Consider the following 22,688-nt stretch of genomic DNA (forward strand, 5'->3'; position numbering starts at 1 on the left):
ATTTTAAAATTCGAGGGAATGAAAAAGTATGGAATTAATTTTACAAGACTGAAACTTCAAGTAACAGCTTCCTTCCTTGATTATCTCCCTTTCTTTAAAAAGTTGCTTTAAATGCATCCATTCAACATTCCGAAAAATGATATGTGGTATTTAGTTTAGAGAGTTCTAGTCACGTGCCAACACCTAAACATCCAAAATGGCTTCACTGGGCAGGTACAAGACGATTGGGTGGAAATTCCTTTGGTATACGTATACTCGCCGTAAGTAAAAATATATATCCATTTGTTTTTAGATTAATATGACATTAATGAGCAATAAAGAACCGTTCGATTTCTTTAAAATTGGTAAAATTTGTAGCAATCGGCGTCTAAATAGAAATATTTACACTTTGGCATTGGCACTCACGTAGGTATATCAGAAAAATTTTCAAACTGATCAGAAAATTAAAATACTTATATCATCTGAAAGGTAATGCAAAAACCGGATGAAATCATTTGGAATTTTTTAAATATTCCTACAAGCAACAAAGATATTGAAGTTTTTTAACTGCAAAAATCCACCAAAAGTGTCCACACTTCTCAGCTCAAAACCTGTGCCCACTGACCAGCAGTGATCACTCAGGCGCAGCAGAGCACCCTGTGTGTCTTTGTGTGCTCAGCCTATTGTCTGGCTCACATAGCCTGTGACTAATCAGGGCAGAGCTATTTCCCTGTGGTAATTTTCACATCATGTAATATTGCGGATTAAATTAACTATACTTCGCAACCTTCAAATTTCATGATTTTTCTACATAATATAGCAAATTTCATAAACTTTGCTGGATATAAATTTCAAAAAGATGATACCAGCACTTACCTGAAATTTTTTAGCATTTTGTAGAGGCAAAACTTAAAACAAGCAGAACCGAAACTTGTCAAAGACTGCAACATGGGAAAATCATGTGACCGGATTTTACTCTTTGATTTACAACTTATTTAGTTAATGGCTTGTATTAGTTTTTTTACGCAGCGCTAAAAGAGAGATTTAAAAAAGGGGTTCCATAGGCGAACTGTCAGCAGGCCGACTTCAGTTTAACACTTCACTGCCCGTGGACAGTTACGACTGTAGCGCCCCTAGCGGATTGTGATCTACCTACACTCACGCATACACACACACACTGCACCTGTGTAGAAATATCATCATATTTAGACTTGCATTTAAAAAAAAATTAACTTATTGCGGCATAGCTCATGAGTCATTAGTCATTGAAAATTAAATAACAGCTGCACGATTTTAACTCTGAAAGTTGTAAATTTTTACTTAGTAGTTCTTGATCAAGTTGAGCATGACTTGAATACTTGTACACTGATTTGTTTTCGTGTAATAATTCTCTGTCGTTGAAGAAAATATACTTCATTGTCTTCCCCTTACCCATGACCCACTTGATCAGCACACTGTGTAAAAGTGGACAATTTACTATTATTAAAACCATTAATCAAGACACAAGTTTTCAAAATATTTAGTTCAAATCAGCATAGAAATATTGTCTGGTTTAGTTAGGTATGCCTAATTCTCACATCTGTCTTTTCCATCTTGAATAACACAGTTTCAAATTTGTGAAGGTAAAAATTTACAATGGCTTCCCATGTGACTTTGTTTTGCTCAATGAATAAAATATAGATTGAAATAAATTTAAAAAAATGATAGAAATAAAAATTAATTATTACCAGTGCTGAAGACAAAGCTAGTTACATTATACAAATGTTCTGATGACATAATTGCATGATGGCATGCTAATATTATCAATATGTAACAGTAATATCCACACTAGCACAGGGTTATTGAGGACTAGTTTCCTATTGAAATTGCAATCGTAATCTGGTTTCCTGTTAAAACTGCATTTTGTTGAAAATTAATATTATTTTGCTCTAAAAAGAATTTTAGCAGGATCTCAGACTTGTTAATTTCCTTCATATATCCAGTGTCACTTCAGAGTGGTGAAGCCACTTCGATATATAAAATTCAGTAATAAAGAGCTTTCAGAATAACCACATCCCTTAAATAAGAATGAAGCCAATGCTATAAGTTAGTTTATATATTGAAATCTGGACTATGATTAGATTTGTGCTGAGTTGATAACCTGTGTGGTATGTGTAATTATCATGTGCAGCACTTGTATCTTTGAAAGGAATGCCATCAAGGCTATTATCACTTGATTAGTAAACCTATTTAATATTTACAGGTGTCTGAGAATGAACAGGACCATGTGAGACCCAGTAACATAAAAAGAGACTAGCTGGTTAAAGAAAAAAGCTGCAGACAGATTTGTTTTTGGGGTCAGATTTGCATTTGTGTGACCAGCATTGTAGCAAGATATAAGAAGTATGAGTCTGTTTAAAAGAAGTTCGTCTAAATCCCCAAGTCCTGGAAGCCAGGGCAGTAACAGCAGTAGGAAGCTGCAGGCTGAGGAAGAGGCTCAGACCAGACTGGAGGTGTATGAGAGACACTGGCAGCAGATTTTAGCCATAATACAAACCACCAATGCAGCCAGGACAGCCCAGAACATTGCTGACGATATCGAAGCAGTGCTCCATTATTTCAGTCAGATGATGTTTTTGCTGATAGAGGAGAAGGAGGAGGACGGGTGTCAGGGCCCCATATTGAGGTTCACTTTGACTGAAAACCTGCTGGAAGTGCTGTTTAATTGGTGTAACCAAAGCGTGGAGTTCCGACATAAACTGAAGTTTGAGCAGCTGAAAATGTACGAACAGTTGATAAGTCAGGCCAGGCAAAGATTGCTGGTGCATAAGCCTATCATTCGCCCTTTGATGAAATTACTGTCATCATGTTCAGAGACTAAGAATATTCACATTGAGCAGCATGAGGTGTTACTACTTCACCAGCTTTGTGTATGCTTGTCACAAGACCCTCAGTTACTGGAGTTATTTTTTTCGGCCCATGAGGTGCAGGGGTCGGCCAAATTCCTGGTCTTTTCTCTGCTGATCCCGTACGTCCACAGAGAGGCCAACCTGGGGCAACAGGCCAGAGATGCTTTATTACTGATCATGTCCCTGTCTGCTGTGAATGAAGAGATAGGGAAACATGTGGCAGAACACTCTGATTTCTGTCCTGTAAGTATCACTGTATGGCAGTCACAGTTCTGTTGAATTTTGTTCCTTTTATAAATATTTAAAATATTGTCAGTCATGTCATGTTTTCATAACTGTTAAAGTTTTGTTTTTAAAAGAAGAAAAATTACACCAAAGAGTACTTTATTTAATGTTATATATTGATATTGTTTTTTATGCTAATTATTCCTTTTCAGTTTACTGAAAACAACACCATTGGCAAAGAAAATGTCATAATTCAAGTTTTTTATATATATATATAAATTTGTTGCAGGTGTATTTGATATCCTCTTTTGCACATTTTGTTATTATCCCAACCATTAGCTAGATATATGTCCAGATGTGCCAGGCATTGATAAACTGAATATAACCAGGGTATCACACACTTAATCACGTCTTAATTAACTATTGTGACAGACTAAAGTCATTAACTATGCCTAGCTGACTGCAGCCTCAAGGCATGAAACCAGGTGATCAATTACCTGGATCTGAAGCCAGATGTAGCTGGAAGTGGCTTGATTACATCATAACAGACCAATTATTATCTCAGGTAATCTCAAAGAGACAAATTATATTGAGTAGCTGGGTCCTTTGGAATCAGGTGTAGTTTTTTTGAAGGTTCATTATGGAGAATTTGTTGACAGAATTTTGAAATAGGATTGGAAGTAAACTAAATTATGTTGAAATTTGTTTTGGTTGATAAGTGACTTCATAAAATTATAATGACATTTTAGAGTATTATTTTATCTTCATGAAGTATTTTTATTTCATTGATTGTTAGCCAGTATGCATTTTAAGGAAGTGGGTTTGCATGCTCTGGAAACCACCCACTATTTTTCACACTTAAAAGAAAAAAACAACATTTAATATGCAGCAGGCACATGACTTTCTGTTGTGTACATTCTGCTATCCTGTCTATATATTGAACATAACCTTGTTAGTCTTCAGTTCCATCTCCATGGAATCTCTCATTACACTGCATTTTCCCAAAAGAGAATTAAATTTTCCTCATTACTTGTCTCTGATTTCATGTGGTGAAAGAAATTTACTCAAAGGAGAACATAGATTTTGGGCAAATTCTGTTACTAGTATCTCTCTCTCCCCCCCCCCCCCCCCTCTTCACTGTGATCTCTGTGAATATTTGCAGGATACCAAGACATAACATCATAGTGCTGTTTAGTGAGTATTATGTCAGGTATTGTTGGCCATCATTCAACATTTATGGCTACCATCATGAATAAATACATGTCGTATTTTAGGCAAAACCAGTACTGGAATTAGACATCATTAATAATACATAATTTAAGAAGAGCAAGTCATTATTTTCAGATACATGTAAAGTGGTTGTTTTGCAAGCATCATGATAATCATATGTGTGACATTTGAAATAATTAATAATATTAATTTTTTTTTCAATAAAAGCTTTAAGTCCTGTATCAAAATTCATGAAGATGTTTTATATACCAGTGTGTTACTTTTTAGGTGTCTAATTTCAAAGATAAAATCCAATTAACTGAAGTGCAAGATATAGAAGCCATATTATACTTCGTCGAGTTAATCCATTCAGCTAGTAGGTTAGTCATTACAGGTTTTTTGCCCTATAGCATGGCTTATTCTGTGGTGCATCTAAAAAAAAGTGCCCTTAGTTTTCTCATGTGACTGATTTATAACTGCAAGTAGTTTTTTTCCTTTGGTAAACACTAGTAAGATTAAAGATAGGTGCATCATTGTGTGCCATAAAGAAGGCAAGATTTCATGTTCAGGTACATACCATGATAGGGACCATTCCCAGACCCTATCGTACTAACTTTAGATCGATCTATCTCCAAGGGGATTCTTGCTAAATTGCAACTAACTTAAGCAGCTTAGATGTCTGTCACGTCTACTTCTAGAAGGTAATTATCAATGCATTAGCAGCTTCAGAAGGTGTGCCAGACATCTAAGCTTCTTGCCGCTGAAAGCAATGTAGTGAGAAAACCCTTGGAGATAGATTGATCCTGTTAGATCAATCTAAGCATGGGAACCTAGTCATACTCAAACTTTTACTAGGTGAAAAATTGTTGCCTGTTGTTTTGGCATATAATCAAGAAGTGTTGCTCTGACAGTCTCCCACTCATGATTTTAAAACTTTATGTAATGGAATTTATCCACTTGTGTGAATAGATAGGCGAATACAGATGTGTATTTGTTGTTGAAAAAAAAAAAAAAAAAAACGCTATGGCTCTCCAGGATATCTGAGGCAGTTTTACTGATATGTACATTTATAAAAAATGTGTCTTATCTAAACTGTGAATGGTCTGTACATCAAATTCAAAAGTTTAAAATTAAGAAAACAAGCTTTTTGGTGGTCAGAATTTGATATTAAGACCACAAAACATGACTTGTCAGGGATTACATATCTTGTAGACCTTCAACCCATTCCCATACCTAGAACAATCTAGCAGGATCAGTCCATCTCTGAGGGGATTCTTGTTGAATTGCTTTAAGCACCTTAGATGTCTGGCACACCTACTGTAGCTGCTAAGCAATAGTTAATTACTCCCTTACAGCTTCAGTAGGCATGCCAGACATCAGAGGTGCTTAAGCTTGAAACAATTTAGCGAGAATCCCCTCAGAGATGGACCGATCCTGCTAGATTGATCTAGGTTTTGGAATGGGATCCTTAAGCTGGCTGGTATTACAAAAACATTGTGGAACTTCACCAAGTGTTCTTTTCTTTTGGTTAACCAAGGCAATTGAATTGATTGATGAGCCTATTTAGTAAAGGAAACCCTCAATAAACCAACCTGCTTTAGTAACATTTACTTCACAATTGATTTGCCACCACTAAAATCATTTGCAGCTTGTGCTAAGAAAATATGAAACAGAAAACAAGATTATCTGTTTTCCTTCCTCCAGAACAAGTATGAGAAGGAATTGATCAATGACAATAAACATTTTGATAATGGTCTCAGTCTTGAAGCAAAAAAGGATATTTGTTTTTTGTCTCAATCAAGAAGTTTTAGTATAGGGTATTTCAGAAAAGCTCCTTGGAATTACTCATTTATTGAAAAATTCAAAAAGCTGTTGGTTTGTTTTCCAGGCCTGTATAAAGTATTTAGTGATTGTTTATAGAATTGAAAGGACAATTTGTATTCCTGAAAAGAAATGACAAAACATGTCATTTTCACATAAAGGCAATACATTATTTAGTTCTTGATACAAATGTACAGATGAAGGACTGTACAAGCACCAGTTGTTTTGCAAAGAAATCATTCTGCAGTATGTACACTGCAATCAGAATAATCACAGAAGAAATATGCTAAATTAATCAGAAGGAAATTTAATCCTCAGTGTTATGGGTATTGATTGTCAAGGTGATAATACAAATTATTGATAATAAAGCTCTGACTGCAAGGTTCTAATTAGGTAGATCTGGGCATTTAACCATTATGATTTTTTGTCTGAAGTATAACTTATCTATAGTGATATGATTGGATCAGAAATTGAAATTTGTAGGATTTTTTTAAATTACATTTAACATACTGTTCATAACAAAATGTTATCCATTATAGAAATATATTTATCTACAAATAACAATTTTTTAGCTTGTCTTTAAATTTTTCATATAGTTATGTTTCCAAATGTAATCTATGACATAGTATCATACTGTAGACGGGTGTTTGTTCTTAATGTAGACCTTCGAGGTATTATCTACTTCAATGTTGACATTGTTATCCATATTAGAATCATTAAGGTTGCAGAATGTTCTAACTACAGCACTTTGAAATATTGTCCGTTTCAAAATATACCTTCTAATTCATTATGAATCAATAACTTTTGTAGACTGTTATTTGTTCATATTGCTGTACTGTTTATGTATTGCTAAACTCAAAGCTGAGATTGTCATCCAGTGTTTTTAAAATTTTTTTTTTAATACTGTATGTGGAATATCTGCAGAGAGAATAAGTATTTGGAATACAGCCATTTAGCACGGGTAGTGATTTGATGAGGGAGTAAAATCAGGAATCATTTTATTGATTTTGCACAGCCACAAAGATGGATCACGCTCATTTAGGGAGATCATCCAGAAAGCTTTAATGGTCATTTCTTATTCATTGGGAATTCTAATATTGAAAGAAATGTCGTCTGTATAATAAGTCCCATAAGCCGCTGACCTTTAGAATAGCTTTTAGTTATAATTGAGAAGCCTTTGGTTTTAGAATTCACGGTACAGTTCATTGCTACATTATTCATAAGGCAGGGAGTACATCACTAATATAGGTTCATCCTGTATCCAATTGATCCAAAGATTTTATTATATAATGGCAAAGTTACATTTTTTTTCCTCAAAGCAATTGAGATTTGAGAAAATTAATTATTTTCAAGTTCTAGCCACAGGTTTAGATGGCTGTGTTCCTCCCTGCCCAGAAAGCTAGAAACCCCAGCTTTATATTAGTGTCTCATGGTGTTTTGATGTTTATAATTTTAGGTTCTAGCCACGTTTTTAAGTGGCCTATATTCCTCGCTGCCCAGAAACCTAGAAAACCCAGCTTTATATTACTGTCTCAAACAGTTTTGATGTCTATAATTTCAGGTCCTAGCCACAGGTTTAAGTGGGCTGTGTTCCTCCCTGCCCAGAAAGCTAGAAAACCCAGCTTTATATTAGTATCTCAAACTGTTTTGATGTATATAATTTCAGGTCCTAGCCACAGGTTTAAGTGGACTGTATTCCTCCCTGCCCAGAAAGCTGGAGATTCCCACCTCAGACTGGTATCAGCTGACGCGTGAAGACTGGCTCCAGATACCTGACCTGGGGATGTTCCTCAACTCACTGGAGTTCTGTAATGCTGTCGCTCAGGTGACCATCAGTTTAATAATATATACAGTTATAGTTAGGACATCAATTCGATACTTAGGACTGGAGGTCAGTTCGATGAAAAAACTGACCTCATGTGACTGCCTCTTGACCGATCGGTGAGGGTCGAAATTCCTGTTCATGTAAACATGATTTAAAGATAGTGAAGTTGTTACTGGCTGTGAACCTGCTATTATGAGTAAAATATTTAAAAATGTAAATCTTTTAATTGGATATTTAATTTAGGTGAAACTGATTAAAATGCTCTTTGATATCTTGGAGGAAGCTCCAGTTGAGGGCTTGGCCTCTCCATCTGTTGTTGTTATAATTGACTTGATGATCAAGACAACGCTGTAATATTTTAGTGTGCTGTTATGGAATGGTCACTGTATTGGTTAAATTTTCTATCTTATTCAAACTGCTTTGCAATTTGTCATGAACTGGGTAATGGAAAAAGCACTATCGTCAGAGTTAATGCATTGTGATTATTCGCAGACATTCCCACTAGCAATCTTCAGTTATTTCCCTTTGTGGCAGTACCATGTTCAAGTACATTGCTGGTGGTTTTATTGCATTTTTTATCATGAATATTTGACTTGTAAGGGTCCATTCCCAATGAAACTATTGTACTAGGTAGATCAGTCCAACTCCATGGGGACTCACTGAATGTAATCTAATTAATTAATTGATATTGCCTTCTCAAGCAGCTAGGGGGAGATGAACATCCATGTTCCCACAGAATTGGATCGATCTACCTAGTGCAATAGTTTCATTGGGAAGGCACCTGAAGGCAGCATTCAGAACAGAGGACTAACAAATCTGCAGATCAAATATGACTGTCTTACTTGAATGCTTGTTATGTACAGACACAGATGTGTCTGTACATATTGCCATCACCTGCGTCTGTCGTTGCCGTCGCCGTCGCCGATGCCGGCGCCGTGCACTTTCCTTGTAAACACGATAAGTGGAGGGCAGTTTTACTTTTTGGCTTTATATTTACAGAGCTGATGAATATTCATAAAACGCAGGTCAAGTTCGAAAATCAGCAAGATCGGGCCATTATTGTATAAGTTATGCTGTTTTTTTCACTTTTCAGCGTATATGCAACCCTGTAAACACATTTTAAGGAAAACCGTTAGGCCTGTTGTCATGAAACTCATAAGAATAATCAATTTTACTAAAACACAGGTCAAGTTCGAAAATCGGCTTGATCGGGCCACTATTTGAGTAGTTATGCTGTTTTTTTCATTTTTCAGCATATATGCAATACCGTTAACACAATATAAGAAAAACAGATGGGCCAATTGTCATTAAACTCACAGGAGTGGTCAATCTTACTAAAACGCAGGTTGAGTTCGAAAATCAGCATAATCGGGGCATTATTTTAGAAGTTATACTGTTTTTTCACATTTCCTCAGATTCAACTCTTAGGCAATGTTAACAGTCTCATTACTGAACTAATAAGATACGTAAAAATGTTTGTTTGACATTTCCTGCATCTTTACAATATTGTTAGTTGATTATGTAAAAATGATGGTAAACTTGTTATCGTGTAATGTGTAATAAAGTGTCAAAAATGGAAATAAACTCATATCATTGCAGTTTGTCAGATTCAATCATTCACTATGTTCAGAATCTCAGAATGGAGGAAATTGGACATTAAACACTATTCTATTGATATTTTTCCCATCTCATGAATTTTCTTAGTTGATCATATAAAAATTGCAGTAAACTGTTTATTTTGTTTTATGTTAAAAAAAAGTGTTAAAAATGGAAATAAACCCATGTCAGAACAGTGCTGTCTTGTTTCACATTTCCTCAGATTCATCTCTTAGGCATGTTAACAGTCTCATTATTTAACTAATAAGACATGTAAAAGTGTTTGTTTGACATTTCCTGCATCTTTATATTATTGTTAGTTGATTATGTAAAAATGATGGTAAACTTGTTATCGTGTATTGTGTAATAAAGTTTCAAAAATGGAAATAAACTCATATCATTGCAGTTTGTCAGATTCAATCATTTACTATGTTCAGAATCTTAGAATGGAGGAAATTGGACATTTAACACTGTTGTATTGATATTTTTCCCATCTCATCAATTTTCTTAGTTGATCGTATAAAAATGGCAGTAACCTGTTAATTTTGTTTTATGTTAAAAAAATTGTTAAAAATGAAAAAAAAAAAAAACATTTCAGAACAGTGCTATTTTGTTTACATTTTGGCATTTTCAAGTTGTGACTTTGAAGTTCCATGGGCCTGAAGACCTTTGCTAGTCACATTTTCTGAATATCCATGATACTAATATTATATTTTTAAAAATTGATGGTCATTATGCTGTTAAACATTATGTAATATTGCATCAAATTTTGAAAAAAAAACTATTTTGGGCACTGCTCCCATGATGACCATTTAAGAAAAACCATGTCACTTACTGTTCTCAAACAGTACAGTAAATATGTACAGATGTGTTTGTACATATTGCCATCACCTGCGTCTGTCGTCGCCGTCGCTGTCGCCAGCGCCAGCGCCGTGCACTTTCATTGTAAACACGATAAGTGGAGGGCAGTTTTACTTTTTGGCTTAATATTTACAGAGCTGATGAATATTCATAAAACGCAGGTCAAGTTCGAAAATCAGCATGATCGGGCCATTATTGTATAAGTTATGCTGTTTTTTTCACTTTTCAGCGTATATGCAACCCTATAAACACATTTTAAGGAAAACCATTAGGCCTGTTGTCATGAAACTCACAGGAATAATCAGTCTTACTAAAACACAGGGCAAGTTCGAAAATCGGCATGATCGGGCCACTATTTTAGTAGTTATGCTGTTTTTTCACATTTCCTCAGATTCAGTTCTTAGGCAATGTTAACAAAAAAACTATTTTGGCCACTGCTCCCATGATGACCATTTAAGAAAAACCATGTCACTTACTGTTCTTAAACTTACAGGAAAGAAACATGGGATTAAAATACAGCTTCAGTAGGCAATGCAGTCTGTTTGGTAATTCTTACTGCCAGTTAAACAGTTTTTTTGTGAAAATTTAATTTTTCACATATTGGCATTTCCAAGGTGTGACTTAAAAGTTGCACAGGCTTGAAGAGCCATGCTAGTCACATTTTCTGAAAATCCATGATACGTATATTTTGTTATTAAAGATTGACGTACATCATGCTGTTAAGCATTATGTAATATGTCATCAGAATAGAAGAAAACACAATTTTGGGTGCTGCTGCCATGATGACCATTATGGGAAAATCATGTTACTTATGATTGCCATAAAAGAAATACAGGACCAAAATGCAGCCTGAGTTGGAAAAGCAGTCTAATTGGCTTCTTTTTCTGGAAGTTATACATTTTCAAATTGTGAACTTGTTACACATTTTACTTACATTGGTATTACCTGTTGAGCATAATTAAAATTTGATGTTGAATTTGCAGTTTAACATAATGTACTTTTGCATCAGAATTGATAGTAGCCTAATTTGTGGATCGTTATTTCCTGTTTTTTGTCTGTACATTTGACAGCTTTGCTGCCTTGTTGCATATTCCACACAGAGGATCTGTTCAGTGTCTTATTGGGAATTAAGCAGCAAGCTTTTGAGTAGGTTGTCATATTTGATCCACAGATCAGTTAGTCTGCTGTTCTAAATGTGCCCTAAGTTTGATCATCTTGTTTCTCAGGTTGCCCACCCAATGGTTAGAGATCAGTTGCTCAGTTTTATCTACAATGGCTTCCTGGTGCCTGTCCTGGGGCCTGCATTACATCAGGTAGAGCATAGATAACAGATTATGGTATTTGAAGTGAAGTGATGAAGCGTGTGTGTTGTGTGTGTGGGGGGTGTGTGTGTGTGTGTTGTGTGTGTGGGGGGTGTGTGTGTGTTGTGTGTGTGTGTGTGTGTTTGGGGGGTGTGTGGATGTTTGTGCTTACCTGAGTATGTGTCATAGTATGGAGCATCTTTAAGTAAATTCAGAAAAATTAAAACCTTGTTTTTGGTTCAGTGACATCATCAGATGACCAAATTACAAACATTATTTCAGAATTTTAACTCCGGTAGTTCACCAATATGCCATCTGAAAAGTAAAGATAGTGATAGAAGGCAATATAAAGCATATGGCAGTTGTAAAGAGAGTCCCTGTTGGGCGTAGACGGCTAAATCACTGGCTGATTTATTGCATTATCTGATGGTGTCAATAGAACCAGAGTCAGTCCATGGCCAAATCTTTGTCTGATACCTGAGAAATTTGGATATTTGCCATTGAAAGATATGAAAAATATCCCATCTCCTATGTTTTTACATTCAGCACACGATATTTCTGTGTATCAACTGGTAGACATGTTATTTGCATGCAGCACTGGGTGGTAGGTGGTATATGATGGAAAGATTGATCAGTCTTTCATGAAATGTTTGGTGATATAGACATGGAAACAGGAAGACTTGTACATGACTTGCGTGGCAGGAGATTATATGATACACTTAATTTTGAACCCTGAAATATATTTGAAAAAAAAAAAAACATATTTCATCAATCATGAAAAGTAAATTCAATCAAGATTTGGCTATTGAAAAATATGGTAACATTTTGACAGAAAATCATTAATTTGGTGAAATTTACATAAAGTTAAAAAAACTAAGTGAAAAGCTCTCGAGTGCTTGTGTATATGCAAAGCATGTGATAAAGTGATACATTGAACAATACTTGTGATGACGTGAAGTGATAGATTGAGTGATAAATGCAATGGCTTGTGAAGGCTTCTTTTGTTGGGCCTTTTTTCCAACATAGGTCATTAAGGTTATTATTTTCCTTTTGTCAGTACATCATGTAATATAAGCATAAAAGACCTGTATATTGATTTGATCATTGCTGTATATCATGACTTAAATCATAGAACTAAATGGTTTCATAGTGTGACAATTAAGTCAGTTGTTGAATGGTTCCAATATCATGCTGCTTTTCATTTATTTCCTTGATTATTCTTTACATTGATTATTGCTATGGGAAGGGAGAATAACTTGACGAAAAAAATCTATTTAGAAAATGATGAATGCTATCTCACACAGTTTTTACAGCTGGCTGGAGTAGACTTTAGTTTACAGTAAAATAAATGTTACTATATTGCAAAAGGGAATGGTGCCGGAAAAATTAATTTAATGTGCACTTTTTGCAATTGCCAGGAACAAACATTTATGTTCCTCAAAAAATTTTTTGGCTTCTGCAAACTTCAGCTGTGAAGAAATTTTGACGAATGAAAGTTTACTGTAGTGAGCTGTTACTTTAGTGCAAAATATATACAATAGATAATAATTTACAGTAGAAACCAGTATAATGATTTGCATCACTTTTTTTCACATCAAATAACATGATTAAATTCCATGATTTCTTGTTCTTTTACCACCCAAGGACATATCTGGACTGCCCATGTCCATCCTTGAAAAGCTCTTTGTGGTCAGTACCAAATGCCAACGTGTCTTCCTGCATGTGTGCCCTTCGTATTCTTCTGTTTGAGACGCATTTCCATCGAAGTTGTAACAGCTTATCTTAGCACATGTAATCTCAGCACACCTTCTTGAGATTTCTAAGTGTGCTTAGAAGGCGTGTGCGAATATGAAGCTGTCAGAGATTGGAAATGCGGCCTCCACTACCAGCTGTGTTTTGCCAGAGATCAAATTGTAATATAGTCTGTTGAATAGATCATGCAAGCTTGTTGAGTTTCTGTGACTAAAATTATTTTTTTGGACCAGAAAAGAAGTAAAATGATCCACTTTTTGTGTATGGTTCTCTTCAAAATATCTTTGGCTGAAATAGAGCCCTTTTAGATTGAGCAAAGACAAGACAAAGTTTTTGTGCATTCGAACTTCTATTACAAATGACAAAATTTTCAGCTGCTTTCAGTTTTGGATAAAGTGTTCATCCCTGACAAGTAAACACAGCAATAAGGCATTTCCAGGACTGGTCTAACTAAAATCACTAATTCACAAGAAAAAAATCACATTGGAAAATCCTTCTGGGGATATTCTAAAAGTTAAATGATATGGTAAGCAATCAAGCTACCTGATGACATCACTTAGTCAATTATTGGTTTCAGTTGGATCAGTTCTGAATGCCTCTTACTATGTAACCCCCACTGTAGTTCTAGTGAGTGGCATGCATTTACATATTAACCTAGAGGGGGCTCTTCACAACTGTTTCATTTAAATGCTTTCATTACTGAAAACGAAGAAATGAAATAATTTTATCGCAGTATCTACAGTTTTGTATGGTTATAAGAAGTGATTTTGGGTTTTTTTTTGACCAACTAAAGAGACTTAAATTTATGTAACATTATAAAATATTGTGAAAGGAATAATATGTATAATTGTGTAATATAGATTCTATTCAATTTTCACAAAGAAATGAACTACTGCTTTCAGCTTTTATTGCAAAAAAGTTTTCAACATTAAAAGCTTTTTCCAAGATATAATGCCATCATAGGCATTGCTACGTTATTTCTTATGCAGTGTTCCATTATCATAGTTTTTGTAGAGGAAGCTGTTAATGTTATATTAGCTTACTAAGAACCTGTCTCAGTCAATAGTCTTCCTCTTCATTAAGATTGGCATAGTTTCTTTTAACTCTTTGCTCTGTGTTCTTTATACTTTACTCCCAAGTTTTGTTTTATATGTACCCTGTTCTCCAGTGTCTTATGCCTGATAGCCTGTTTCTATCTTGAAAATGTAACAGTGGTTTTCTGAGCTTATAAAAGAGTTTTCTGTCCTTCTACTTTGCATTATTTTCATTTACTAATTTTTGTAGGTGTGCACAGGTCTTTAAAACCCTTAGTATTAATTTAAACTTCAAGTAAAAATAACAAACATTTCTTTTTAACAGATATTATCTTAATTTAAAGAACTTCAAATTGGATTTACTTGAGTGCCATGTACATGTACTGTTGTATTCAGCTGGTCCTAATTTAATCATTTTGAGAAGAAATTGAAATTGAAAAGTACCATCACTCTACAGTCAATTCAATATCATTTAAAGCTCTTATTGGCCATAACTTATGGCAGAAAAATCAGAGGTGTTTGATTTCTTTCAACTGCCTCCCTGTTGTGACATTTTTATTTCAAAAGCTGTAGCTCTCTCTTTCAGAATTCTATGGATGAGGTGATTGCTGCAACGGCATACCTGGACCTGTTCTTACGGAGAATTACAGAGCCCGCTCTGATGAGAACTTTCCTGAAGTTTATTCTGACTGAACACCATGATGAAATCAACATTTTAGAATCTCTGATCACAAGAATTAGCAGCAACTCCAAGGTAAGGCCACAGACTGTGGTTTGTTTACAAAGTATGAGAAGATGAATATATAATAACAATGACAGTTATGATGGTAATAATCTTCATTAATTAGGGAGGGAAAAAATTTGTTTCATTTGATTATACCAATATTAAATGTTTTAAAATAATTTTAAAGATAAAATATTTTGCCTTATCTGTCATCTAATGTTAATCTAAATACAAGAAAAAAAAATGGTTAAAAAATGTGACAATTTTCAATTGTAAAATACCATTCACATCAAAGTAGCAAGGTATTCTTGTGTCTGTTTCAGCTGTGTGTTGTGTCATTAGGGTTGTTTAAGACCCTTCTGGATCTGAACTGTGAAGATGTCATGTACCAGCTAGTTTTCAAGTAAGTCTGGAAGAAATGGATAAAATGATGAATATGTATGTGTATACCTCAACACGTAAGCATATTCTATGGCATTGCATTATGAATGTCTGTTATCTTTAATCCTAAATTTATAGGATTAATGGAATGCAAAGGAAAGATGAAACATTTATTTGTAGCTTATATTTATTCATTTGTTTTATTGCATTTTAACTATTTTTGGGGGCACATTTATATAATTTATTGAACTGATGTGGATTTGACTTGGCTCAGCAATTTGATAATCTAAAAGCAAAAAATATAAAAAAATTTTAAAAAACTTTTAAGTGTTTTATACGTAGTATGATATATTACTGTACTTCAAAATATCAGAAATTAATTTTGGAAAAAAACACTCTTCTTAGGTACTTGGTGCCGTGCACACATGTGATGGTGAGCCAGAGGAAGGCAGTGGGGGATGTAGACTTGTACAGCAAGGCAGCAGAGAAGTTCCTGGCTCTTATACCAAATGTAGGGGGCAGGACAGGCTCCGTGAATGGTCCACAGGGGGCAGCAGCTGCAGGCACAGTTACCATGGTAGTCACGAAGGACCTGCCTGTCTCAGGGTCAAGGTAAGATCTGATAGGCTGAGGGATACCTGTGTATTTTCACCTCCATTTTGTGCATTAAGTACGGTGGGCTGATGAATCTTGCTCTGTACTTTGTAATATCTTCAGGGTAGAGTAAAACTGTAGTGTGTGTGAAGTTCACAAAACTGAATTGGGCTAACCTGTTTGAATGAAACTTCTTTGTGTTATTTTAATGCTTGTATTGACGCACAAAAATGCAGGTAAAAGAACTAACCAAAACCAACATGAAACACTATTTAAAAAAAATGAGAAAAGAAGAGAACAAAAATTGTCAAATTTATCAAACTTTGTGCTAAATTTCTCAGATGGTCTGTCATAGTTTATGTTTTGATAACTTAGCAAAAATTTTTACAAAAATGGTCTTTGAAATAAATCATTTTGTTTTATTATTATTTATTTTTGTTTGGTTTAGGACATGTTTTATGGTTATCAAGCATCAAAAACTTATTTCAGCACTTCAGTTGCATGCAACTTTGTCAATGCTTTTCACAGTGCATGCTCCTTCATTGTGTCATCTATACATTGCCTACACTGCAAAGTCTGGTCATTTGTGTTAAATAGATGTAATGCTTAACAACTGTAACTGAAATTATGTCATTGTGGTAGTCTTTTCTTCTTTTATCTGTGTCTTGAGAGAACTAAATACATTCATCATCAGTTCATCAACATAAGTTATACTGAAGTCCTCAATAGGCAATATTTTTTAATAACATGGTTTTATTTGATTTTCTTTAAGCCATGTTATAAGGTATGGATTTATTTATTTTAAAGTAGCAAGTTTTTAACCTGGAATAGCTAACAACACAATCATGTAGACTATATATTCAGCATGTTGCATATTAAGTTGCCTTTCCTTTCCAGTTTTCCCTCCAAACCAAAACCAAAACGCAGTAATTTTAGTTTTGGTCGTCTCTTTCGACGAACTAAACCTGCTCGTCAATTTGTGCCTGCAAGGTAACCTTTGACAGTTGCGCCATCTAGTTGGCAGAGCTTTGGTAGCTAATTGCGATTGCTTGGGGTCTTGTTGGAATCTCATTTGGTGGCCTCTCAGGGAGCGGTGACTTTGGCAAAGTGTGTATGTTTTCTCCATTGGTTGAAGATGCTGTTTAAAAGTCTATTCAAATTTTCAAAGAAAAGGTTAGAATCTTGAAATGTTTCAATTTTGATTATTGTTAGAGATCATTGTGAAGCTGCTTCTAAAAACTAAGAACTTTTATTTTGCAAAGAGCTCAGAAAAATTGAATGGCAGAAAATTGTTAAACAGCACAATTGTCAACCCTCTCCTGTGTCACCCAGCAAGCCCCCAGTACTAATATTGATAATTGACTTTTCAGAGTTTTTTTATTGAAACATAATCTCTGAGTCAGTAGCTCTGTAGACTTGTCTAATGGACTTGACTTGTCTACTGAAAATATTCACTGTTGATGTGTCTGTTTTCTTTTGGTAATGAACAATTTCTTATCAACTGAAATACATATGTATAACCAATTTGAAATGACCTTTTATCTGTTAGTAATCTTCTGTTCTGTTATGATTACAGATCTGTTCTCTCCTGATTATTTTGTAATACCCGTATTTAGATGATTTATTTAGAATGACATTAGAAATAGGAATTTACTTTGACCATTAAATTATCTTTGATTGTTTGCAAATGCAGTTGAGGATCACATCATAATTGAGAATTAAAGGAATATGATAAGTTTAGTTAGATATCTTTCTTGAAATAACTTCTCAGTAGATTATATTCCCAGCACATAATAAGTCATTTGCACTCAAACTTCTTCAGATTCCACCACTTTCTGTCTCTTCAATATATATATTTTTTCTTTTTATTAATCATTATATTGTTTAGTGTGACTGTACACAACTAACAGAAACAAACTTCTCATTTCAGAATCAAAATATTATTCATATATTGAGGTCAAGGCTATGATCGCTTACTGCTTAATTGCACTATGGTGAACAGCACTGCAATCCACTTTATTCATAATTGGTCAGCAATCCTAGTGAAATCATGAAAAACACCTAAAATTTATATAAAAAAAAAAAGAAAAACATCATTGAAACATTTATTATAATGGAAACAGTGATTGAACATGATAATGTGATAAATAGACTATGGTGTGGCATAAGAAAATATTATAACTATAATGTGTGGAAATTAACATGATTATTTGCAAATGTGTTTATTTTGCACATTATTAATCTGGTTTTATGTTTTTATAAAATGCTTAATATATGTATTTTGTTTTGACACCCATCAAGATGTTCATGCAGTTTTGAAACTGACATTTGCACTGTTATTTCAGACCAGAAAGTGTTTTATAATGATAGATTATTGTAAAGTTGGCATATAATATATACTTGTACTTGTGACAGCCATTTCTGCAAATAACTTTTAATGAGTGTTGAGAATTTTATTTGTCAAGAAGCATGCTGTGGACATTTTTTTTTCTAATCCTCACACGTTCAAACTTCTATGTGGTCTTGGAAAAATTAGATTAAAACTCGATCATTCTGTGTTTGCTTTACACATTAAGCCATCAAAATAAATTGACCTTTAATTTAATTCATTTCAGTGGACATCCCACGCCAGCATCACCAGAAGGGACAACCATTGGCAAGTCTTCACTCCAAAGTGCTGAGAAATTTGAAACTTGTTACCAGGACTATCTTGATGAGGCCAGGCAGCAGCTCCATCTATGTGCAGAAGCTTGCCATTGCTGGTCATCGCTGTATGACAGTGAGGATTCCTCACTAGAGAATGCTGGGATGCTTCTGACAACACCTCGTAAATGTGCATCAGAGAGTGTTTTATATCCCACACCAACACCCACAGACTACAAAAATATTTTGTCTGATTTTAAATTAAGGACAGAGTCTGCACCAAACAGGCTTGACCCTACATTGCTGGGGTCAACCCCACTGAAAGGAGGCGATGTTCAGGGATCTTCAGGGTCGTTAGATTCTAGTCCAGGGACAGAAGGGTCGAATCAGAAGTGTCAAAGTTCTGAGAGTCGTAGTAATAGAGTTTCCAGTGCTTCTGATGTAGATAGTGCCTTATCTTCTTCGGCTAGCAACGTCACAGTGGAACTGAATGGGGGAGGGTCAGAGAGTGACGCTGCACTGTCAGACAGTTTTAGTTCTGATGATTTAGAGTCTTTTTTGACTTACTTGAAGAGAGTGAAATCTCCCATCGAAATCTGTGATAATTTAGAAGACAGTCTCCACGAAATTGATGACATGATTGAAAGTTTGAAAAATATGACCGGGAGAGACGTGACAGTGCAAAAAGGAAAGTCAGAAACAGATCTACTGATAGATAATAACAAAAAAAGAATTGAAAGTGAATCACAAAGTACAACACAAAACAACTTATTACAAAAAGATGGCAACTCTTGTACAAAGGGCAACCTTGGCACAAGGTCAGCTGTAGTAACATGTGACCCAAAGGAGCTGCTGACAACCAATCACAATGCAAGGCCAAGGTCATTAACAAGCAGTGCTCCAGAGAGTAAATCTAGTCCAAATTTGTCTGAGGGGACTGTGGAAGAGAAACTTGCCTCTGACCTGAGTGCAATGCAGGCACTGAAGAGTGTCCAACAGGTGCTGAGTATCACAGAAGAGACGAGACAGGACAAAGTGGGCGGAGGGGAGGCTGCCAAGAAGAACAGGTTGTCTCTGGGAAAGTCTGGAATACCTACAAAGTATACCCCCAACCAGCCCACTGTAGGTGAGACTCAAATGTGACAAGAACAATTAGGCATGTCATCTGGTCACGGTTCTAGGAAAATTTCTTCTTTAGTTGCCAATCTTTCATCAGTATGTGTTTTAACTCAATTTTATTTCATTTGATTAAATTCCTTCCTTTCCTTAAAATATCAGTTCAAAGATGACAAAATAATGAAGAACAAAAAGTTATATAATTTTTTTTAATTGTGATGTAAAACATCGACATGGTTTAGGGTAGTAATCAGTAACATCGCAATGTTTCCAGGGCCTTTCCTTAATGTTCTCCTGACCAAGCTGGAAGGGATGATCCAGAACTCATTGGATGTGAACCTTCTCCTCACAGGTGTGATCACACGACTGGCCTGCTACCCTCAGCCACTCCTTAGGTCTTATCTTCTCAACCATAACTTGGTGTTTCAGCCCAGTGTGAAGTCCTTAGTGCAGGTAAATTACAGGCTGGACTCCATGTTTTCTTCACTTGTATTGATATATTTTTGGAAGGTTATATTGCTGAAGGTCTAGCCTGTGTTGAAGCACGTGGAAAATATTCTCATTGAAAAATGCATAGATTGTAAACTGGACATGGCAGCCTTAAATCAACTTTTTAAAGAATGACTTATGTCTGAGATCCTAGATTATAAATACAAAATAGTGTGACAAAACAAAAGCAGATAAATAAAAATAAATAAAAATAAATCATAAATAAAAATTAAAGTAAAAAAATTCATTTGCACAATATGAGAAACAGTGTGGCTAGAGTGCTTTAAAATAGAGCAGCAGCCACTCTTTTCATTGTCCCTTTGGCCGTACCAGGGAAATTAAATTAAACCTTCTCACAATGTCCAGGTCCTCCATTCTGTGAAGACTAAGGTGGAGACCTATGCCAAGAATGACCTGAGGTTCAGCCCCATGTTGGTCAAGTGCCACCAGTACATGGTGACCCAAGAGGGGGCATTCCTGGCTGAGGCAGAGGAGAGGAGATGTACCAGGACAGATAGTGTGATTACACAGAAGTCCAGCAGCATCTTTTACCAGCAGCTACCACCTCATTCATTACCCACTGTCCATGAGGGCCATCAGAAAGGTAGGGGGAGCCACGTGTGTGGGCTTGTCTTGACATGAAGATACAAGAGTCATTTAAAAGTTGCCTTGTTAGTGTTAGAAAGGTTTTGAAAACTTATTTCATTTTCTTTTTGGTATGTGTATTAGGCCCAGAATATACTGTCATGCTGTATAGAGTATCATCATACTTGTGACGACATAGTGTTTGCCAGCAGCAGATTTGAAAATGATTCCATTTGATCCATTAATATTATTAAAGAAATACAAGTCAGGAACTTTATAAACCACAGTGTTTTATGGATTCATTTGTTTATTTTATAGAGAAGAAGAGAGGGTTGGCAGACTTGTTCCGTAGGTCAGGTGCAGACAAGGGAAAGAGCAAACAACCTGGGAAGGATTCAAAGTTGGAGATCACTTCAGGAGGAGCAAGGTAATACCTGCTTAGTATGGAATGGGGATTTAAATGGGCAGTCTTATATGGGATGTCAAACTTTATAAAGACTTTCAATGCAAATAAACTTCTCCTTAATTTGGAGTGTTGAAGAACTGAGCCAATTTTGTAAAAAAAAAAATGAAGCTTTGTTTGATGCGAAGGTCAGATTTGCATTTCATCACGTTGTCATCACATTGTCTGCAAAAGGTTAAGATGTTTTTTTTTTTTTTCCTAAATTTAACCAGTCTTCCATTTTTTTTTACCATTCAGGTATATTAATAGAAAGAAAGAAGAGAAACCCGAGCCAGAAAAGAAACCAGTGGACCCACCAGAGACCAAAAATGCTGCTTTCTGTGCCATAATTTTGGAAGAATTTTTGAAAGAACTGGCTGCTATATCACAAGAACAAGCTGTGTTGATGGAGGATGAAGAATATACAACCATTGTCATCAGATGAGAGCCTTTGATTAGGTTTAACTGGAGGAATTTATTGGTGCCATCATGGAGATTTATTTTGCCAGTGCTTACAGTGATGCTTTACCTTAAAATAAAAAGAAAATATTGTGGCATAAGAAAATAGGCATTTAAAAGTTAAAAGGAGATGCTAAAAAGATGCTGCCTCTAAAAAGCAAAAATAATTGCAAAATAATTGGCTGTTTTGTACTTTCATTGAATTAATTTTCATGAATTCATTAACACAAGGTATGATGTTACAATGACACCAAGAAGGCTGCAAGGGCTCCCTGCTCAGCCTTGACTCCATATTGTACTGTGCATCTTGGTTCTATGCAAATATAACAGGACTACTGCTGGGTCATGTGTCACTGGTCAATTTCTGTCACTTTCATCATGTTTTGAGACAAATGTAAAGTTTTTAATTCCTCTCCAATGTAAATAGTTATCGGCTTCTGAAGGAAAAGTGAAAGAATGACTGTATTTTGATATCCGAGAGTGAGGTTTAAAGGGGGGGGGGGGGGGGGGCAAAAAGTAAATAGGAAGTCATATTGGTTTATTAATATATAATTTGGGGTGGGGGGGGGGGCACGTTTTTAAAGGTATGAAATACTATTGGTATTGACATTTGTGTCTGTGACAGGTAGTATCATACATGGCACATTTTTTGTGTGTTGATCTGATGCTAAGTCTCTCTGTATCTGTGTGTGTATATATATACATAGAATTATAATCATATCTATCTTAGCAAGTGTCTGTGAGGGTGATATATTACTGAGCTG

The 22,688-nt window shown here is 35.2% G+C and overlaps 1 protein-coding gene across 3 annotated transcripts; it reads left to right on the forward strand.

Annotated features, from left to right (window-relative positions):
• Window positions 1-94: 94 nt before the first annotated feature.
• Window positions 95-22,265, forward strand: LOC106156695 (FHF complex subunit HOOK-interacting protein 1B). Of its 3 annotated transcripts, XM_087007807.1 has the most exons (14): window positions 95-260; window positions 2,222-3,110; window positions 7,789-7,947; window positions 11,631-11,717; window positions 13,350-13,394; window positions 15,078-15,245; window positions 15,539-15,618; window positions 16,002-16,208; window positions 17,088-17,180; window positions 18,806-19,959; window positions 20,224-20,402; window positions 20,805-21,042; window positions 21,342-21,450; window positions 21,724-22,265. In XM_087007807.1, the coding sequence occupies exons 2-14, from the start codon at window positions 2,364-2,366 to the stop codon at window positions 21,908-21,910; spliced, it is 3,453 nt and encodes a 1,150-aa protein (XP_086863933.1). In that variant the 5' UTR covers window positions 95-260; window positions 2,222-2,363; the 3' UTR covers window positions 21,911-22,265. The 3 variants fall into 3 exon arrangements, with proteins under 3 accessions (XP_086863933.1, XP_086863936.1, XP_086863935.1); XM_087007810.1 differs by lacking the exon at window positions 17,088-17,180; XM_087007809.1 differs by lacking the exon at window positions 13,350-13,394.
• Window positions 22,266-22,688: the final 423 nt, after the last annotated feature.

Source organism: Lingula anatina, chromosome 3 (assembly GCF_051362555.1).
Source record: "Lingula anatina isolate TDL-2025a chromosome 3, LinAna3.0, whole genome shotgun sequence".
Classification (NCBI taxonomy): Eukaryota; Metazoa; Brachiopoda; class Lingulata; order Lingulida; family Lingulidae; genus Lingula; species Lingula anatina.